The 21,288-nt window shown below is 37.3% G+C and overlaps 1 protein-coding gene and 1 long non-coding RNA gene across 7 annotated transcripts; one reads left to right on the forward strand and one right to left on the reverse strand.

Annotated features, from left to right (window-relative positions):
• The first annotated feature begins 4,410 nt into the window (after nt 1-4,410).
• LOC136343626 (protein tramtrack, alpha isoform-like) lies at nt 4,411-16,121 on the forward strand. 6 transcript variants are annotated; one of them, XM_066290472.1, is made up of 6 exons: nt 4,411-4,780; nt 4,842-8,738; nt 11,899-12,049; nt 12,640-13,041; nt 13,111-13,248; nt 13,927-16,121. In XM_066290472.1, exons 3-6 carry the CDS (start codon nt 11,921-11,923, stop codon nt 14,632-14,634), a joined length of 1,377 nt encoding a protein of 458 aa, XP_066146569.1. In that variant the 5' UTR covers nt 4,411-4,780; nt 4,842-8,738; nt 11,899-11,920; the 3' UTR covers nt 14,635-16,121. The 6 variants fall into 6 exon arrangements, with proteins under 6 accessions (XP_066146569.1, XP_066146565.1, XP_066146570.1 ...); XM_066290473.1 differs by lacking the exons at nt 4,411-4,780; nt 4,842-8,738 and adding exons at nt 9,793-10,274; nt 10,336-10,478; XM_066290468.1 differs by lacking the exons at nt 4,411-4,780; nt 4,842-8,738 and adding an exon at nt 9,117-9,776.
• A 907-nt stretch (nt 16,122-17,028) lies between these two features.
• Nucleotides 17,029-20,747, reverse strand: LOC136343631 (uncharacterized). Its single transcript, XR_010732825.1, has 2 exons — nt 17,431-20,747; nt 17,029-17,368 (listed from the first exon to the last, which is right to left on the reverse strand). It is a non-coding gene; the product is annotated as an uncharacterized lncRNA (long non-coding RNA).
• Between the last annotated feature and the right edge of the window lie 541 nt (nt 20,748-21,288).

Here is a 21,288-nt window from a genome sequence, read left to right on the forward strand (position 1 = left end):
AGCACTCTAATTGCCATATTGCGCAAATATTTCCATAACTGGCGAAATTAAACGTGGGTATATTACATGAAATATGTTCAGAATTTCTCAAAGAACTTAAAAACGTCATAATATGCATGAGGTTCCATGAAAAATAGACGAAAAAGCATATTTATCTACTACGTGGGTAACCTTGTTTGTATGTCTGTTACGGCAAAAAATGCACAATTAAAAACGATCTTTGATGCGCTTCGGCATGTTCATGAAAAACTTTTCCTTCAATTTTTAACGAATTTGCGCGGGACTTTTGGCTCTCCACGTGTACAGCGTGTTTCCTAAATGTCAGGCAAAAATTTAGGCGACTATTTTGTGAGCAATTTTAAGAATTTTTTGTTCTTTGACGATTTTATTTAGGAAAAACGTTTTGTTCCGTAGAAACAAGGTGATAAATGTTCTTCGTGAAATTTATTCAAAGCTACAATAATTGTTCAAAATGAGTGCCGCCAGCTTGGGTGCACGCTTCTGATCTTCTCATTGACAGCCGAACCCTTTCAAAAAACCAGAACTGTTTTTTATTGAATTGCACCCATCCATTATACGATTTATCAAATCTTCCAGATTTCCCACCGGATTGGCGTTAACTAGTGGTTTTAAAATGGCCCCATAGGAAACGGTCCAGAAGGTTCAAGTCTGGAGATCTAGCTGGCCGTAAGTGAGATGTCCACCGCGACAAATTCGGTGGTCTCCATGTGTGTCCATTAAAAATTCGCGAGCAATCCTACTAAAATGCACGTCGTGCATAAACCACACTGCGTTTCAGGTTGCCAATGGTACGTCTACAAGCAATTCAGGAAGCGATTGTTTCAAAAAGTTACGATAAACTGCGCCCGTAAGGTTTTTCGTAGAAATACTGGTCCAATTAGCCGGTCACCCACAATTCCAATCCAAACGTTTAACGAAAATTGGTGTTTACAACTAACTTCCAGTACTTCGTATAGATTTTCTTCGTTCCATGCATGATTGTTATCAAAAATATCTTGTTGCATTTCTCGAGAAATTTGCTTCATCAGTAAGAAGAATCAACAATGATGGTAGTTGCGGTATTTGCACCAATGTGTGCAAAAGCCATTGACAAAGTGCAATCATCAAGGGAAAATCTGTAGGAGGAAGAGTGTGAACGCGTTCTATGTGGTACGGGTGCAACAAATTTTCCTTTAAAATTTTCTACACAGTTTTATTACTGACATAAAAAGCCCTTCCAATTTTTCTAGTAGAAACACCTGTATTTTCCTCTATTATGCTCAGCACATTGTTTTCCAATTCTGTCGTTCTCACTGTTACTGGTCTTCCAGCACCTCCACTTCCTTTTAATGTACCTGTTTTACGAAGACGTAGATAAACTCTTTCGAACATTTTCAATTGAGAACATTACGATTCGGAAATCGTTCGTTGTAAAATTGCCTGGTTCGTAACGAATTTCCATCGGCAAGTCCATACGTGAAATGCATGTAATTCATTTCAGCATTCGTATAGGTATTCATGATAGAAAAAAGATTAAAAGTGACAAATTTGGAAACGTATTCGAATTAAATGACGTTAAACGTGTTTACTAGTGTTGATTTCGAGATTCGCACCGTTTTGCTGCGCTTACTTTAACCATTTTAATAAAAAATCAAAAATTTTGTCAATAAATATTTATGGCCTCGTATCTAGGAAGCAAAGCATTTTTTCTAAAATCGTCAAAGGACAAAAAATCCTGTAAATTACTCAGAGAATAGCCCCCTTAAATGTTCGCCTAACATTTAGGAAACACCGTGTACATTGAGCCCTTTGTCCATTGCTGTCCTTGATGTAATCATCGTTTAATAAGAAATCGTCGCGTTTGCATGTAAAATTCAAAAGGCTCTACACAAAGCCTTCGCAAATCACTTAAGACTTGGGATAATCAATCTTTAGAAAGATAAAATCAATAGAAATGGGACTGTTGAAAACTCATTAACAACTGTCGTTCTTCACCTGACCTGCCACAAAGCTCAAAGATTAATGGGCGCTCATAACTAAAGATAGATAAGCTGTACTAGCGTTTACATTCCGTATTTTCATTCATTGAAAGATTAAGTATCAATTGATTCTTAGACGTTCTTAGTACCGGACATTGTGGTCGGAAATGTATTAAATGTGCGAGTAGACTTTCTTTTTGTCCCTTGGGAGAAATTAGTGGGAGGGAAATTCGCTTTCACTAAAATTCGGTTTGGCTGGTAGGGCCTTGCTGTCAAAAACAGGAAAGAATGGTCTTCGGAAATTACGTCTAAATGGCTCCTGTTTCTTAAAAATACGTTCATAGTTCATCTTGACGCCATTATCAAGGAAACCTTTATTCTTCACATTCGGAAATTTGATCTTCAACTCGAAATTTTGCATTGTTTTTTCTTCTCTACATCTCTTTGACATTTTCCCCTAAGCGTGCTGTCCACATTGGCTCCCATTTTTCTTTCGCATAAATATGCACCCTTCGTCGATAATTGCCCGCTCTACCCAGCGATCGAACTCGGTTTTGTATAATGATGCATTTACCATCGCTGGGGTTCCATAAACCTTTTTCAGTTTCAACGTTTGTCGGAGGTACAAACTCTTTAATAAATTTTCAGAGAAAAAAGTCACATTTATTTAAATCAGGTGAGCGCGATGGGCACCATTAAGGGCCGTGATTTCCGCGACGTATCCATCGATTCGGAAACTGTCGTTTTAAAAGTTTCCAAGCATCCATCCTGAAATGCGGAGGCGTACCACATTTTTCGGCGTTATTTTAAAAGCAGTAGCTGCGGAAGAGCATTTTGTAAGGGAAATAAGTAAATTGCGCCTCTCAAGCGGTTTGATAAAATAACTGGACTAACAAACATCGCCCAACAATACCTGCCCACACGTTTATTGTAACTTTTGGGTTTCGATCCGAATATTCGTGACTCTTGTGATTGATTTGTAATCCCCCTCCGTCTAAGGCAAGGGGGCTCCGCCTCCATGCCATCCCTTACTGAGCTGCCATTCACTTCAAAAGTCTACCGACTGAAGATGCCAATAAAAGAAATACGTTTCGAAATTTAGCTGGTCTACGTTAGGGCGTTGTTCAAATAGAGAGCTTTTTCGATTTCTTGTCAGCCATTTTCTGGGGACAATATCTCGTAAACTGAAGACGTGAGAACGGAATTTCGATCGAAAAGTTAACTTGTTCTGAAGTTTTCTACTCGCGCCAGATTGTCCCCTTGAAGATCGCCCTGTAGATCTATAATGTATCAGTCAATATTTCCAAAGCGGATCAGTCATCAGCTTAGACGAAGCTCAGGCATGGTGCAGTTCACCCTCTTATTGCAAAGAGCGAGGTTTTGGTTCTTTGAAGTGTGGGCAAAATTCCGTTATGCTGTTAAGAACTCGCTCCTTCGGATGAAAACTGTATTGAAATATCTTGGGGTAAGTTCTGTCTTTCGGGCACACATGTTACATTCTTAATAATCCCGAAGAACTTTTCAACGCCCAACTATCAAAAGTTTGAAAATTGGTATGAAACTTTCTAATTATTTAATAAGACGTACAGTCTTGACTCTCGCCGATCCAATGTTCGCAACAATTTATATCATCTACTCTACATAAATTCTGAGCCACGTGTACACGTACTTCACATCAGAGTGCATCAAAATAAACTGCTTAAAATTCTCGCTGCTTTTATCTTTTCCCAAGTTTCTTAGTTTTCCCGTCACGTAGTGGAAACCTGTAATATGGAAGAGAGATGCGAGTATAACAACTCCATTATGACGGCGGATTTTGAGATGCACCAATTTACATTGTTTTCTTATGAGGAGGTTTTACTAACCAGATTGAAATCCAGCTTCTCAAAAGGAGATCCTGATCTTCTCGGTGTGTCACTTGGTCCATGGAGGCATAACGGTCAAGAGCAACTGCGGTCATTTTGCACTGGAAGATGCACGTCTCCTAGAAAAAATAATAATAATAATTGAGAAAATCCCCAGCGGCAATTGGTCTAAACCGGTATCCAGTAGGGTTTTTCAGGTGGTGCGGTAAAAAGAGTTTCTGCATCTTTAAATAAAATTTAGATTGGCGTACACTCACCGCCAATCTAATCCGAACGTCTCATATAATTTCCGCACACATCTATGGAATCCAATATAGAAGCCGACAGGTAAACTACACCCAAAATTAAGGGAGAGGCTCCACCCTTCGCAGAGAGGTGGGCACCGAATCAACCCTCTCCCCACCCCATGTCACAAATAACATTGGATTAATACAAATCTAGAAAAGGACGCGTGAAAGCGATTGCAATTGCAACAATGCAGCCTTATTGCACATGCGTTGCTGACGCCGATGACATAGCTACAAGAATGCTTCACTTGCAAAATTATTATTTTAGTTTAGTTCGGGTCTAACTTTCGGCTAGAGCGGTAGAACCCCTAACCGAGAGCTTCATTCACCTTATAACCCTATATGTAGCCTAGAGATGTACACATGTGCATAGCCATATGCAAATTTACAATGCCCTAGCGTCCTATCAAACATTCGCGTGAGGCACTGCCAAACCTCAGAATCTTCATCCTAGACAATTTTATCGGGGAAATGTGGACATTCCGCCTATTTCCAGGTGGTCAAACTGTGCCAGAATAATTATTTATCACGTACTTTTTTAACGTTCAGAACCAGTGTGGGGGCAGCTGAACAGTGCAACTGAGCTAGACACGTGCTGAACGCAGTCAGCAACAGGTGGTGGAGTTGCTGAGTTGAAGTCAAGTTCAAGGTGACGTTTCACATCGATTTTCGTAGAAATTTAGAGGTTAAGGTTTCATGCCCTTTCACAGGGGCGGACGGTGGGTCATTACAGACCCAATTAAAGGGAGAATTTATTGGCCGAGCAGATTGCATGCTTTCAGATAAATTTGCAAATAGGCACGAACTTGCCGGAAATGTGCATAACTTTGAGGTGTATAAGTCAAATTTTGTGTCAACCAATGGGAAATTAATTTGCTGGTGTGATCACAGCAGAATAGTGCTAATATTGTATTATTTAGCGATTTTGAGGGCTCAAATTTAATTGCAGCAGTAAAGGGGAGGGAATTCCTGAATATAATACATCATGGCTCTATGGATATATCATGTATTATAACTTGGAAAAGTATGATACACACGTTTTTGTTCAGCACGTTGAAGCAAAATTGATCTTTGTTTGGTTACATTTTTCAATAGTAAAACGCCTAATTGATTACCAAATTCTCGTCAATACCTTTAACGTTATAGAATTTATTGTATCCAGTAGTTTTAAGGGCTATTAAATGTCTCATTGGAAAATTATAAAACTCTCGCCCCACATCCATCCAAACAATAAAGTGTTTTGTACTAGGAAACGAGGTAATTGTAAAAAAAATCGGATGTAAAAAAATAAAAAATGTGTATTTATCTATCCCGTAGAAGGTTATTTGATTTATATAAAAAAATATATCTGGATGTCTACAGAGTCAATATATTTTTTAAATTTCCTGGCCTAAATCCACCTGAATATCAAGTGATCATTAATAGCAAATTAGTACGAGACATCAAATTTTTAATAATGTTTAGCAGTAGGAGGAAATATTACAAATTGCTTTTCTGACCCAATTTTTTCGAGGATCACTAAGTACAAATATGTTAATTTCCTGGTAATGTTGCCTGTAAAATTAATTTCCATAAAACCTATGAAATCGAAGCCGGGCATTGACCAATTTCTCCTTTTCTTCGGAAATTGTTCTTTTGGTAAAGTTATTAGAACATATATATATTAGCTCTTAGGACCAATAATCCATTAAAATAAACACAGTAGAATGTTGTGGATTTTAAAATTCAGATCAAAATTGCCTTTGAATATAAAACTGCTGTAGTTTAACTAAAACCTCTTCTGTAAGCTCCATGAATAGCTTCTGAATTTTAATACATAAATTGGTGAAGCTAGCAAGTGAATTAGAAATGCCATGTCTAATGAAGAGAAAGAATCAGTTATTAATGAGGTTTACTTTAGGGGAAATGGAACACGTGTATGGCTGCGAACTTTAATTTTAGAATATTCCTTTAGTATTTCGTTGGGTATTGCATCCATTTTTGTTTCTATTTCCAAGCACCTCCTGGTTTGCTCAAAATTAATAAGAGCTGGCCACCTTCCTCGATCCACGAATACTATAACTGTTTTGAACTCTATTTTGGACTAAATTAACGAACGAAATTGGTACTTTGCCAGTCGCAGATTTCATGGCAATAGTGCTACGCTCATATCGAGTTTTTTAAAATAAATTTCAACAATTTGCGTCCTCTTTATATTTTTATAAATCGAAATTAATCCAAATCCTGGAAGCTTTGTCAAGAGGATGAACTCCATAGAAATACCAATAGTTTACCTTTATGACATAAAAGCAGAGTATTGGTCAGGTTCTCGTATTCCATGGAAATTGTTTTACAAAATTTCCGGTAATTTGATCTTTTGGTTCTTAAACTCGCTTGCATCGCTAACTTTAAACTCGAACTAAAGTATAATGCAGGATTTTAAATTGAAGATGTGCAACAGAACCTAAATACCAAAAAACCTTTACTAGGTAAGTAGTTTTCATACAAAAGAAGAAGAATCAGGATATTCACGCGGTAGCCTTTTGCTTCCATAGGAATTATTTTTTTAATAAAGCAGCCAGCACTATCACCTATAGTGTCACGTGATGTGTATCTTACACTAAAAAGATGAGTAAATTACTATTTTTAGCTTATAGAACGAGAACAGCTTTAAGTCAAATTGTCACATTTTTGTTACACAGCCTAAGAGACTTTTAAAGAGAAATATTAAAAAACCATATTAGCAATTTTTTTACAAAAAATCTGAATTCAACACTCGATTCTGTGCACTCTATAATGAAAATGTAACAAATTTTATTAAAAAATATTGCTCATTAATAATTTTGTGGTCCAATTAAAAACCATATTCTTGTTATGATCATGGAATAAAATGTCAATAACTAATTTTTATTCATAACAATATTCAGGAAAATTATTATTGGAGCTAAAAAAGAGAAATCCAATAAAATTTGTGTTTGCTGCCACCAATCCGCGGTTTATTTTATGGTTATCACACTGTTTTAATTTCATTTTATCATATCTTGATTTTCTTGTTTACATGCTATAATTATTCTAGCGTGTAATTCTTTTTCTACTTGTGGTTTTGATTTATGAGGCCCCTTAAAAAAGTCGAGTGGATTCCAGTCTGGTGGAGATAAGGCAAATAGCATTAATGTTTGAAATCACTTTCTCTCTGTTATTTTTGACTTTCTATACCACAGGTTGGTTTTTCAGACGATTCAAATCTGCATCGAGAACGTGATTTCCATCTTTGCCACAGAATTAACAATATGTCATATTTTTAATGCCATTTGGAACTGTTTCAGGAGGAATTTAATCCAGCGGTTTGCTTAGATTATTTTGTAAAAAATAATCTTAATATGATTTCTTCAATACTTAAAAACTACACAGTAGGTTTTGCTTTTTATAACCATACTAAGTTTTTCTCCATCTGCAAGCCAAAAAAAGGCAGTCAACATCAGCCAATAGACACAAATTAGATGGAGCTCATCCAGTGTTAAGTGCATCCACTGTGCCCCAGAAAATGGCAAATCGTACACATATTACGTGATTAAAAATTTTAATTTTAATTTCAAAGATTGGGCAAGGATTTAGGGGGAAATTACTTTTCAAAAACATCCTATATATCATTTCTCTTCGCGTCATATCCACCGTAAGTTTGCCAGCACTTAGGACTCAATTGTTAGAATTGAATTTATTTACGAGGAGTTGAATTAACGTGAACTTTATTTTGTAATGTCTTCCATATGGCAGCAGTCAATAATGTAGATCTTACCGCCGAATAATCAAAGTCCATTAGTGGTGAATATTCGGGAAATGATCCTATAGATACTTTAGCTATTGCAACCTAATTTTCACAGAGCGATGAAAGAAAGCGGTGAGGCGGGGATACCATCATATTCACGGCTTTTATAGAGCCAACCTTTAAAGTTAAAGGTAATTCCGATAGAATAATATCGCTATTAGGGTCAAATTATTAAAGTATCATTGGTCGTAATTTAGGCAGGACACTTTAGCTTAACTACAGAATAGTCATCGGTTCGTAGCTAATGATGCTGCTAAAATTACCGGAACTTCTATAATTGGGCTCTGCACGTTGCTATAAGGGTATACAGGTGCTGATTCACGCTAACAGAACGTTCCTGCTTAAATACAATTAAATATCTCACATGTTATGCACATTTCCCCATTCCAGTTAATGAAACTACAAGTTCGGTATACATACATGTAAAAACCTACTAATTTAAAGTTGTGTACACAATATAGATAATCGCATAACAAGATTTCATCATTATTACAATAACGAAGAAATGCTTGAAATTTTAATTACTGTGGCACCCCAAGAAATAGAAAATGTCCGTCGATATTATGCAAATGAGAACCAGGAAGAAGTTTCTACGATTGCTTCATTCAGGCAACTGGACGCCGATCAGAAGAGTTGGAGGACGAAGAAAAGAAAACAAGAATATGAAATCATTAAATAGATTCATATATATTTTTTTAATGCAATTTGCTTACTAATGCTAAATAATTCAATAATTAAGGTATAATTACTAATCAAGCCCTGCTAGAAATATTATCAAGGAAACTGTTGCATTACAATGAAGGTAAGATTTTGTTCCTTAAACAAATTAAATTGATTTAGAGGTTCTACAGAATTACTCGTAAATTAATTAACTACAGCACATTAACTCAACCCCAAAATGGTTATTAACTCTATTGTTCTGGACTGTGTGGTGACCGCTAATTGCATTGATTTCCTTCGCAACGATTTTCTTTCTTTTCTTTAGAGTTCTATTTTATACTATATATAATTTTAGGCTTTATGTATTTCAAACTCTATTTCCTTATTGAAATATTTGATATTGAAGTGGTTTACAATGAGATGTTGGATAAGCTTATTGAAGAATTGGATGCGTCATTTGTTGGAGGTTTTTTAAATTTATTATTACTTAATGAATTGAAAATGAGAGCTAATTTCGATTAAATCGTGATTTTATCATTTGCTTGGCAGTGCCATTACACAAAGTGGTAAAATAACACAATAAGGCGGCGTTAAATAGTTTCCAACCATCAGTGCCCAGACTACGCTTGATTCCACAGTACCCCATCATGAATGAGCCCGCAACAATAGGCAACCCGACATTCACCGGCCACACTTTTATTACGTGGCTGCGTTGTTGCCACTCCCATAAATTTTTATTTAATTATTTCAGTTAACTAATTGTTTATTGTCGCGTGCAACCTTATCTCGTCACTAATAGTTTTTCTTCCCGATGAAGCCGACTTTTCGCATCCCCGGCGTCCTGTCTGGCTCGAAATCGGAGTTAAACGGCGAATATTATCCAGGCCAGTTCGGCGTTCCATCCTCCCATGGAGCCCATGCGAAACCCGACAACAATGTGTCACCCTAAACCCATTTCGTAATTTGGTTTTTTTCTTTGATTCCCGTTTTCTAAATGTAAGCTTTTGTACAAAAAAACTCGCCCCCAGTACGCGATTAAATTACACAAATCAAATCGTCCGGATGTAGATAGTTATTATGGTTTTTTCGCCCATCAGCCCATGGTCAAAAAAACATAACAGTACAGAAAATTCATCTAGTTGTCTGTGATCGTTACTCATTTGGTCTAAAGTTGTAGGAGGTAAGTTTTGATATTTTTCGCATTTAAGGCCCATCCCCCTTTGAAACGGATATTTAGCGCTTCTAACAAGTCATTCAAGTCGATTTCTCGCGAGAAACGGCCCGGATTCCAATAAAAAGGGCCAAGGGTCACCTACTAGGCTAATCCAAATTAGATCTAAAGAAATCATTACCAACAAAATCACAATGGCGGGCCATCAGACTGTTAAGATGTATGCGCCTTAAAAAAAATGGGCCCTCGTGGTCGGTTCAGTAAAACTCGCATTATATCCGTCGATTTTACCGTGTTTTATTGCCTTTCGGTCCCCCATATGCACGAAAAATGTCGCCTCATGGCTATAAAACATCTATAAATAGCATAAACCTACATGAATGTACTTTTAAGGGCATAGAACTTTGGTGCCAACGCACCGGAGTACTTCGTTGCCCTTCTACAGTTTTTTCTCGAGCCGTGACGTTTTACCGAGGTTAGATTCCTTCATGAAATGCATTCTTCTATGTAATTGAATTGGTGCTTCAAGTTAACTTAACTGTTGTTTTCTACATGGTTACAGTTTTAGGTCAAATAACTCATTTTAAGAACAGTTTGCAAATCTCGATTTTTCACTAATAGCCACCATCCAGTGCCCGCGTGTGTGCCGAGTGCAATTGTTTTTTAGTGAGCTGTCAGTGAGAAGTGTGAGGAGGACGCCTCCTCTTTACTGTGAGTACTAAAAATAGGCTGTGCCACTCTGCATAGTGATGGTACTTTTTGTGGTTAACTGTGTACCTTATGTGCTGAGGTCAGAGCCCAATATTAGCTTTTCAAGTAGTTTGGATACAGTTAAATTCATTTTTATGCCTTGGCAGTGTGTGTGGTACTTGTTAAGAGAGGTACAAAAAAAATTCTGCAGAACATTGACCTCCTTATTTTTTATGTTAATAAGGCTTCTTGGGTTCCTGTTGGGAATTTCTCAATGAGTACCTTTAAAGGCCAGGTTATTGAAGTGCTGATAACTTTATTGGAACATCAGTTTCTATTTAATGCATGTTAAGGATGTCCTTGCTAAACTATTGGATTTTTGATCATTTAGAATTTAAGAAGCCCTTAACATATTTTTAAAAATTGTCTCCAGAGTAAATCGAAGTATCCATTATTTTTTCCCAGTTAGGGATCTTCAATTGGGGGCACTGCAATTCATGCCTTGAAGTTACTATTAGTCGAGAATCTAGATTTAGACTCTTACTTAAAAATGATGAAGTTTTTGTTTTTTCTGCCATTATGCCGCTCATAATAAGACTAAAGAGTGGACTATTAAGGCCCTGACACCTTACCAGCTAGTTGATTTATATTGAAAAATTATGATCAGGCTTTCCTTCGTCTCTATAGAAATTATTCTCCTGATGGAGTTACCAGCACTAAGACCCCCTAGTATATCAAAGTCCTGATAATTGTAGTGAGGAGATTTTTTCCAATGACAGCAGAGAGAGCTAGTGAGGTGCTCTTTGTGAATCTTTTTGTTTCTATCGAAATTGTCTTGTTGACAATGCTATCAGAACTTGGATATATTGGTCTTCACTTAAATTATCTTTGGTACTTTAAATTTTGTTCCATTTGCATTTTTCTGATCTACTCTGTCAAAGGGGAGCATTTTACATTGGATGTTCCTGCATCTGTTTTTCTCTGATTGGAAGTTATTGAAAGGGTAAAGAGGCATATTTATAATTAGAAAAAAAATTCAATCTGCTATGTGCAATAATTTTAAGTGTTTCAATGCGACAACCTGTACATTTTGGAATTTTTTGTTTTGTTTTGTCGAACATGCATATTTTGATGTATTTATGTTGATCGTAATACTATATATATTTCTTAAAGACCCTGGTGTTCCTAAATCAAAGTTCATCCCTAATTTTAAGTTTTCTGCAAGGTATACAAGGCTAGAATTTGGAGTGTCTTATCCCTCATGAGATTTACTTTCCCGGCATTCCATTAAAAATACTGCATGTTACATCCCACAGCATAAGTCTGAAAGATATTATTGCAAACTGTTTTTAAATACAAAAATGCATTTCATTCATCTATAGTAAACTAACCTCAGACCCAATATATTTCTTTGAGCTTTGATGTAACTCACTTTCAACAGGTATCAAAATTAGTAAGCCAGAATGGACTCTCAACAGTACTGCCTTAGGTGGAACAACCACTTGAAAAATTTGACAGACGTGCTCACTGACTTTTTAAGGGAACAAGTACTATGTGATGTAACATTAGCAAGTAACGGACAAGTTTTCCAGGTACAAACCTGTCTGGCAACTTATTGGTCATGTAGGCTTTTATTTAAGCTTTAATTATTCAAAGCACATGAAGCGAATGTAATTGTCAACAGAATCTAAATAAACTGAAGTTTTAAAAATACAGCAAAATTAGTAGAGATTAAACCAATTGGGGGGTACTAAGCAAAAGTCAAAATTCATGACAGTCAAGAGTGATTTGAGTTGGCAGAAATTGTCATATTTCTGACCAATCATTGTCCATACTGGATTAGAAAAAGTCACTGTAATTATAATACACTTGTCAAACCAATAACTTTTTTTATTTTTCTTTTATACGCATTTTATTAAGATTTTTAACATTATGGGTATCTTCATTGAGAAATTTATTACCAAATAGTTTTTGCTTTGTTTAGTGGAATCAATCGTGTAAAGGGTGTCTTTAAAATTATTACCTACATTGACAAATAAGTTGTAACATTCTCTGTTGGGAAAATTAGTGCATTGACAATATAGTGTCTTCATTTCTTTTCCAAGTTAGTAAAGTGTATGCACTAAATTTCCTGGTTCTACCATATTTGGGCCTGGGAAACGTGAGACCCCTTAACTTTTAGGCCCACCAAATAGTCCTCTCGGCATGTTCTCCTTATTTTGAAACGCTTTTTATTCAAACGCCAAACAAACATCCGATAGTCTTTTTAAAAGACGTTAGTCCGAATGAAGTGAAGGCCTTGCTGGACTTCATGTATAAAGGCGAAGTGAACGTATCGCAAAACTTATTGCCGGCCTTCCTGAAGACGGCTGAAAGCCTACAGATCAGAGGCTTGTCAGACAGCAATAGTCTTAATAGTCAAACTGAGGAAAGAGAGATGGAGAACAGGCCTCCGGCAAGGAGAGAACGAGAGGCGCAGAGACAGGGTAGAGATAGTCCGGCTCTGAAGAGGAAACGAACGGCATCGAATAACAACTGTGATAATACATCGAATTCTGTTGATAGGAATCCGTCAGAGTCACAGGTTAGCATTGGCTTGCCCAAATGATATTTAGGAAATTGAGAGATTGCGCAATTATTGGCTTTTTTATAGGTTTTTGTGTCAGATTCACCAGATCGAGATCGCGGTCGCCCTGAGCGAGACTCAGGGGGGACGCCATCTATAAAATCAGAGCCTCAGGACGGAAATCCCGTAGACTCTTTTCACTCAATGTCTGAAGCGTTGCAAACTGTAAGTAGATCTATATTTGATTTTATTATTCGTTTAGGTTTAAGGTTCCTGGATAGACCTACAGGGTGGAACTTAAAAACGCAGCAGAGAATTGCTTGCAATCTAAAAGAGTTACATCAACAATTTCAATAGCTGGCAATTTTTCGTATTCACATTTATTCTTTTTTAAGTCTCACAAAAGGTTTAAGAAAAATTCCTTTGTAACTCAGATTTCGCGCAATTTTCCGGCGCGTCTGCTGAAGACCACCTTGTACATTCTCATATGCTTTTTAACTGTTAAGTTCAAGCTTAAAGTGTATTTTTAGGGCCAGTTTTAGCGAAAAAATTGATTGAAATGAAGGTTATTACGTTTTTAGCATTCGCATTTCATATCACTCATCACCCCATCACCATCATACCCATGAATCATTTTGGTTTAACTGCAAGGATATGTGTGCAATTGCCCGGTGCACATTCGTTTTTTGTGTCTCCCCCAAAAGGTAGAGGTAGAAGGAGGAAGGAATGAGAGAGCCGTTTTGTTAGAGTTATAGATACGATTGCGGACACTAAAAAGAGTGCCTCTTAGAATAATGAAAATTCATTAGGTTTTTTTTTTTGAGTGTGCTCTTAGAACGTGTCCGCAAGAAGAATTAAGTGATAAGGCTATTGACACATATCCTTCCCTTTCTCTGTCCACAGAGCTCCTTCCTATCACCTTCTTCTATCTCTTGGGGGAGACACCCAGCACCATCCTCCTATCAAGACATTGAGTGCCTTTCGTTTACGCCTCTGATGACCGCACCACCTCACCGCCATTCGAAGTTACGTCAGTATCTAGACTCGCCTTATGACGATAGTTCCGATTTGAGCCGGCCCATTGCAACCCCTGAAGTGTCCAGTTTACAATCACTGCCCAGTTTGTATCCTAGAGCGCCTTTGCCAGTGCCTCCAGAGCTGGGAAAGTCCTCAGCTCAGGAATGCTCAGTGATCAAATCTGCTAGCGGGCCGAAAAGTGCAGCGTTACCTAAACAGTCAGGGAGAAAAGGGTCCAAATTCAGGCCCTCGTGGCTAGAGTCATATATTTGGCTACAGTACGACGAGAATCAGAACATAATGTACTGCAAATATTGCCGAAAATGGAGCGGAGATATGCCGGACATACGAACGTCTTTTGCAGAAGGCAGCTCCAACTTTCGGCTGGAAATTGTTAACCATCACGATAAATGCAAGGCCCACAGATTGTGTGTTGCCAGAGAGTATCATTCTGAAAGGACTGGCAGTGTGTCCGCTCAAAATCTAGCTTCCCTGTATAATTTACCCTCTCTAGAAAGATCTGGCAGATATGAGAGAGATTCCACTGAAGAAGTATTGGATCCTAGCAAGCAGGATGAGAGCGCAAACACATAGGGAAAAGTTGCATTTTTGGTTTCATTAGAATCAACGGAATGTGATAGTAGGATTAAGGGACAGTATTACTTTTTGACCGGATTTCTAAGCCAAAAAATTGAAATAAATTCAGCCTTAAAAGGCGCCGTTCAGACACCTCATCCAATCCATCCATATATTCATATATTAAAAGTTTTAACATTGAAGCCATAAATTACTTTTTAAAGATAAATGATCGAATGTGATGCTTGAATTTTGCTATTAATTCTATTGGAAAAGTGACAAATTTATTTATACTCTGTAATGCTTTATATCTAAGATAGATATATACTGGCCCAAACAAGAGAATATTTTAACGTGTTATTAAGGTGGAATGCAGAATAATAGAAAAATTAGGCTTGCTCTAACCAGGCAGAAAACCATTCTAGAATAGTGTGAGGATTCATCTAAGCAACTCATGCTGCAGATTTGAACTTCAAATGAGCAATGCGCTTGTCGAGAAAGGTTTTTGAACTATTCCGAGATAGTTTCTTGGAAGGTTGGAAGAAAGTTATAATATCATCCCTTTAAATTACATTAGATTGGGGATTCTTGTTTTCTTCCATTTTTATCTACACGGATATTGAAAAAAAAATGGATTCTTCAGGAAATTAGGTAATTATTAGGCCAGAAAATACAAACAAGTTTGAAATTTATCATTACAATACTCCTCCTTTGAGTACGAATACGGTGGACCCAACATCAACTGTCTCCCCATTTGACTGTATCTTTTACTATTCCCAAGTTCCCAATGCTGTTCATTTTTATGTAGTATACCCCTATATGTTCTAATATACAATGTGTCTTATGTCATATTGTCTTTTATCTTGAAACATTCAAATAATTCTACGATTAACTAGGCAACAACTAAAATTGTGATTTTTAGTTGCTGACACCCTGTATATTTCTTATCACTACATAAAAGTATGCTGAGGTCGCCACAAAAAGGCAGTTTTTTTGTCATTTAGGTACATTTTTTCAAATCACTTAATTTTTATTTTTTTCACTCAGTACTTTATGTTCTTGACAAAGAAGTAGTAGTGTTTCATTAAAATTATTACCGCAGCAACTTGCATTTTTGAGCATCTATGTTATCATGTCATTGACTTTACATCAATAACAATGACGTTTTTAGTAGGTCCACCATGTACTGAGTTGTAATACTTTAAATGAAAGCAGTTTTTCTATTTTTGGTTGTGAATTTATCCTGGGAGTGCCTGGATCAGCCAATGCCAATAATTATTTAGGCCTAATTTTTAGAAAGAGTATCCACTTAATCCAGCATATATGAAGTATACTTACCATATAATATACTACTGTGCAAAACAGAGCCATATTTGTAATATGCATGCAGTTATATTTTCATAGTTTTACTATATTATTCTAACAATGTTACTATAGTGGCGTTTTTACCGTCTTTCATCTAAGTTTATAATTCCACGTTATCTCTAAATAAAACTTTAGTATTTTGTTCATGTTTCAATTTGTAAAAATGCTGAGCTGCAAAGTGCTGAAATAAAGCTAGTGGAAATTTAATTAGGGTGGCAGCCTCAGTGTGCTCCAAGAGGAGGGGAGAGTGTCGCTGGGTAGTCAACCGGACCTTCCGGAAAACAACGACCTGTCCAATTTGGCTCCCCCCGACATGACCGACCCGATAGATGGTAAGTTCAACCGTTCCGACATAAACTGTGCCACCCTGTATAGGACCATTATCTCATCTATGCCCTTTTTATTTTATGAAAAAAATCTTAAGCATAAAATATGAGTTGATCTGGTCTTGTACTGGAAGTGTGCTATGCTCGATCTGTGATACTTATACATACTTTATTAGCATGTTTTTTTGTGCTTAGTCGTGATGACAGAGCCTTAAAGTTTATGTTTCAGTTGATTTTTTTGCTTGCTGCTAATGTGAAGAGTATGTATGCAACTTGTACAGATTGTAAATATGTTTTCATTAAACTCGTTTTGCTTCCAACTGCTTTTTATGTTCTTTTTCCTTTTTTCCTTTTGCACTGCCTGCTGTTTTTTTACTGCTTACTAACGCTTTTGCTTCGCTGTTCTAATACAAATCCTTTATTTTATACACACCTTTCATACAGTAACACCTATTTCGAATAACAATATCGGACTAGACGTGCGTCTTCTATTTGAGCCAAATCCTGGAGACTTGTGTTGTCACCCTTAGAAAATGCGGTTGATCTTAAAGTTTACACACACGCTTCATATTTTGCTCCTAATTAACTACTTAAATCTAAATAAGGAAATGTTGTATAGGAACCGACTTTCATACAGTAAAATTGAATTGTCGTCTGAGGAATGCACATTTTACATCTGTTTGGAATGCTACTGGCCGTTAAGGAAAATAAAAGGCATTGCTCATATCAGCCTATTTATTGAAATAATGCAAAAACTTACAATTAAATGGCAAAGCGTTAATGTTGACTAGAAATCCGCTGTACTGAAGGTCCGTACTTAAAAACTACTTACATAAATGAAATGCCCATTTAGAAAAAAGAATGGTAAGTATGCAAATTGAAGTAGCGTCAGTTTATATTGCCCATATGTTGTTTGTCTATACACGGTTGGCTTTCCTTTTTAAAGCAATTCATAACTGTTTGCAGCAGGAACCAACGAGTTATTATGTAGATCGCAAACGGGGAAAAATGCGATTAATTAAAGTTAAACTTGATGCTGCGGCATAGATATATCAGATTACCTATAACAATTGAATCCATTTTAGGTTCTAACAGTACCGGTATCCAAATGAACTAATCTTACCGCTGCAATGCTGTTGTGTCAGGTCGGAAATCGCCAACTTTGCCTATAGCAGATGTGGGATGTAACAACGGTTGTTATAGCGTTGTTGATCATTGTTTTAATGAACCGAGCAAATTTAATCTTGTAGATGAAAAATTTAATATCAGAGAAGTCTCGAAGCGACAGAAAATCACAACGTGAGTTAATCACGAGAGAAATTACGTTATCGAAAAATTGTCAAAAGTTCAAACTTCGAGCTTGATACCATGGCATAGGTCAATTAGGTACTGGGAAGTTGTAAAAGAAATTGGCCCCATTAGGGACAGTTGTAGTCGGTTAATTGAGGTTAACATGGGCGCTATTTGTAGTTGAACAATGAAATCAAATTTAGGAAAAGATTCGATTGGTCTTTGAACTTAATTGAGAGCAGCTCCGATGGTGATCGAGGTGCAGGGTTCTGAACCGGAAGCTAATTCAAGTCGATAAAAAGATCCGGTTAATTGAGGGTGATTTTCTGTGGATGATGAGCTGGACAATTAGGGAAATATTTATTATTATATTTAATATGATATTTTATCAATATGTAAAAGGTTCACGTTAAATAATGCGAATTTTCGTGATTAAAAAATTTAAGTCTGCAGTTTTTGGAATTGAAAAACGAAATTATGTTGGAAAAAGATCAATGGAGAGGTTATTCTGATAGTTTTTGATGCGAAAAATTAAATTCAATTGTGGCTAAGTTGAGAGAGTTGAATTATGCAGGTTTCTTAGCTGAAAAATCAAGTCCAGGCAACAGGCCGATGTTACTTTAGATTTAATAAGTTTAGTACCCAAGGTCGAAAATTTCAAAGAAACTTTAATTGTGAAAATTGATTTAAAAATATATTCATGTATATGGTATTTGTACCTATAAAAATCAGTGGTATTGATGGGATACAAGGGAATCTTAACTTCATTTCGTGCTGGCGCTCCATAGTGTGCATTTACTTGTATATGACGTCAAATGCAAGGAAATGACAAATAGCCACAAACCCAAAAAATTAAGACAAGGGCAACATAACCTCAATTTATACAGGAGAGCTTAGGGCTGGCCCTGATTGCATTGCATTGAATGGCAACCAGGCGTTGTTTTGTTTAATATCTGACGTGGCCGGGTAGGTTTGACGTAAGCAGCCAAAGATAGAGCCGTGTTGCCAGACTTCATTTAACTTTCTCGAATCAGTTCAAAGCACAGAAGAATCTATGGTCTGTTCAGGTTATTAATGAGGAAATACAAAAATTGACTCGGCTGTTTTTAGCGGTAGATGAACTGATTTTCAGTTTATGACCCTACGACCTTGTAGCACCTAAGAAACGGGTATTCTTAACATCGAACAATTCTATCAGTTAATTTTATAACCAAACCTAGATGACAATTTATGGTAGCATTAAATTCTTTAGAGAAACCACGATTTTTGGTCTGACGGCCGACTCAGAAATTGAAAACGAATTACCAAAAATTATGATTTATGCGGGCTGCTGAAATTATTGTATATCTCTTGTTACCTAGAAGTGAATGAAATGCAGTCGCCCCATCCACTAATCAGATAAAATAAAACTAGCAAAAAGTACCAATTTCGCGATTGGACATGAAGTACGCATTAATCACTAGGAGTTAATAAGCAAAATGCCTTGATGTGAAGAAATTAAATGTCGATAAATATTACTATTAACGCCACTTGCAAACTGTAATGCAAAGTGAGCTATATTGTTATGTTCATCGATTAAAACTTTGATGAAATAGTGGACTATTTCGCTTACAGTTCCGACTCGAGCTACAGTACTATACGTATCTTATGTATAATTGAACAAATCTTTTATCTTATCAATCTGACCGCTTTGCATGTCCCGTAACACATAGAATGTTGAGCCAATAACATCGTAACAGCTTTTCATCGCTTTGTATTTAGTTTCGTAATACATTTCTGACCCCCAAAAAAGTCTCACGGATCCGATTATTGACAAGAAGCCCTTGTCGAGGACCTGCAGAGTAATATATGGCCAAATTCGTACCAACAACCGATTTATTATTTGATTAACACGATCAGGGGATTATCTGAGGGAAAGTTCACGTACAAGCCTCAGATCTTGCCCTTTCCTTACCAGACTAATACGAGTGAGCAGGTTTTTCGTTCTTATTTACATTCACACATTTTTCTCTTCTGCTGTGGGGTGCACTCTGTCACTATTTTGCTATACTGTCACTTTTTAAATAATTTACCTAATCATTAACATTCATAACCATATTGTTTTCGAGCTGGGAACGACGCCGCATTTTAGACCAGAGCTAAAATGGGGCACTTCCTGACTCGCGACCATAAAGTGTTACTTTCTCTTCGCTTGTAAAGGGAAGGTGACTCTGCAGCCGGTTTATAGGCAAAAAATGGTGTCTCCTGTTCATCTGACTTGAGGTTGCTTGAAGTCACTTGAAAATGATGACACTGGATGTTGAAACTTGGACAATCAATACGCTTGACGACACCTATGAGAGTGAGGGATTCATGAGACGTTGTTGTCTTTTTTGGGGGGCTTTGTCATACTAATTCGCTCTTTCTCCGTCTAATCTCCTTCACAAGTAGATTGGCCTATTTTGATTACAGCGTTTATTGTAATATGGGAATTCGTGTCAGAATCTGGTGATTTGGTCTAGTTGGCAACTCTCATAGGTGCATACTAGTTGGGCAATGATTTTTAAAGGAGAACCTGATAGGATTTGGTCTTGATTCTTTCTCTTGTTTTTTAAGTGACATACTGAGACGGCGTGTGTCTTAAGTTTCACAGTACTGAGGCCTAAATTTGGGAGGATCTTTTGTATATAAATATTTTTCATACTGTACTAGTGACTAACCAATCCTGCCTTCCCAGTAGATTAACGTTCCGCCTCTCAGATCAATGTCGATTGTCCAAGTTCGAGAAAAAACGAGACGGGAACTGACCAGTCGTTTTTTGCTTGCAGGTTCAAAAACCTGGCACATGCGGCTAACCTTTGACAAGTTGCCAGGCGGTTGTAACCTGCACCGCTGCAAACTTTGTGGAAAAATAGTGACGCACATCAGAAACCACTATCACGTGCACTTCCCCGGCAGATTCGAGTGTCCCCTATGCAGAGCCACCTACACTAGGAGCGACAACCTGCGCACTCACTGCAAATTTAAACATCCCCGGTATAATCCAGATACCAGGAAGTTTGACACGGGCGTCAAGTTTGATCAGGCGGTAGCCCCGGCCGCCCCGACGGGCGGCCAGTTGGCCAACGATGCCTCGGCCGACTGATTTTGGCTGTACTATTACTTTTATTATCGGGCTATGTGCGATCCCTAGCGGTAGTGGACGGGCTGGGCGGCTCAACACGATTGCAGTTTAAATTGTTCCGTGAGGTGCAGCTACATGAGGACGTAGAACCTCACGGAAATCCTCATCAGGAAAATGAGATTTCTGTACAATCGCGAACTCAAACTATAGAGCCTCCCAAGAGTTTGTCCGAATAACACCCTCAGTCTAAGCCATGTTCTTGCAATTGGGAGCGTTCAGGCACTTCAAATTCGCTAGTTTGTCTTTAGGGGTCTGATTTTATGGGAACAAGTGGAAGCGAGAACGGAGATTTTATCTATCGAAAATTTTATTCTTAGTCTCACTCGTTCGTAAAGGATCAGGGCCCTGAGGTTGGTGTCTTGAATTTGAGGAACAGAACGGTCCTAACAAATGACGTCAAAGTGACATTTCTAGTGGTTGAACTGTGTTGATTGAACCATTTTGGTGTTATTCCTAGTAGACGTTTTAATTCTCAGATTCAAGAGTTTGCCTCACGAAGCCGGATTTTTGTTATTGAAGAATAGGCCC

The sequence above is a fragment of the Euwallacea fornicatus genome, chromosome 15, assembly GCF_040115645.1.
Source record: "Euwallacea fornicatus isolate EFF26 chromosome 15, ASM4011564v1, whole genome shotgun sequence".
NCBI lineage: Eukaryota > Metazoa > Arthropoda > Insecta > Coleoptera > Curculionidae > Euwallacea > Euwallacea fornicatus.

Excerpts from the sequence above, each read along its gene's own strand:
- LOC136343626 (XM_066290472.1), top strand. The coding sequence starts at position 11,921 with ATGGACTCTCAACAGTACTGCCTTAGGTGGAACAACCACTTGAAAAAT. Across the intron at positions 13,042-13,110 it reads GGAATCCGTCAGAGTCACAG|GTTTTTGTGTCAGATTCACC; the intron begins GTTAGCATTGGC and ends GCTTTTTTATAG. Across the intron at positions 13,249-13,926 it reads TGTCTGAAGCGTTGCAAACT|AGCTCCTTCCTATCACCTTC; the intron begins GTAAGTAGATCT and ends CTCTGTCCACAG.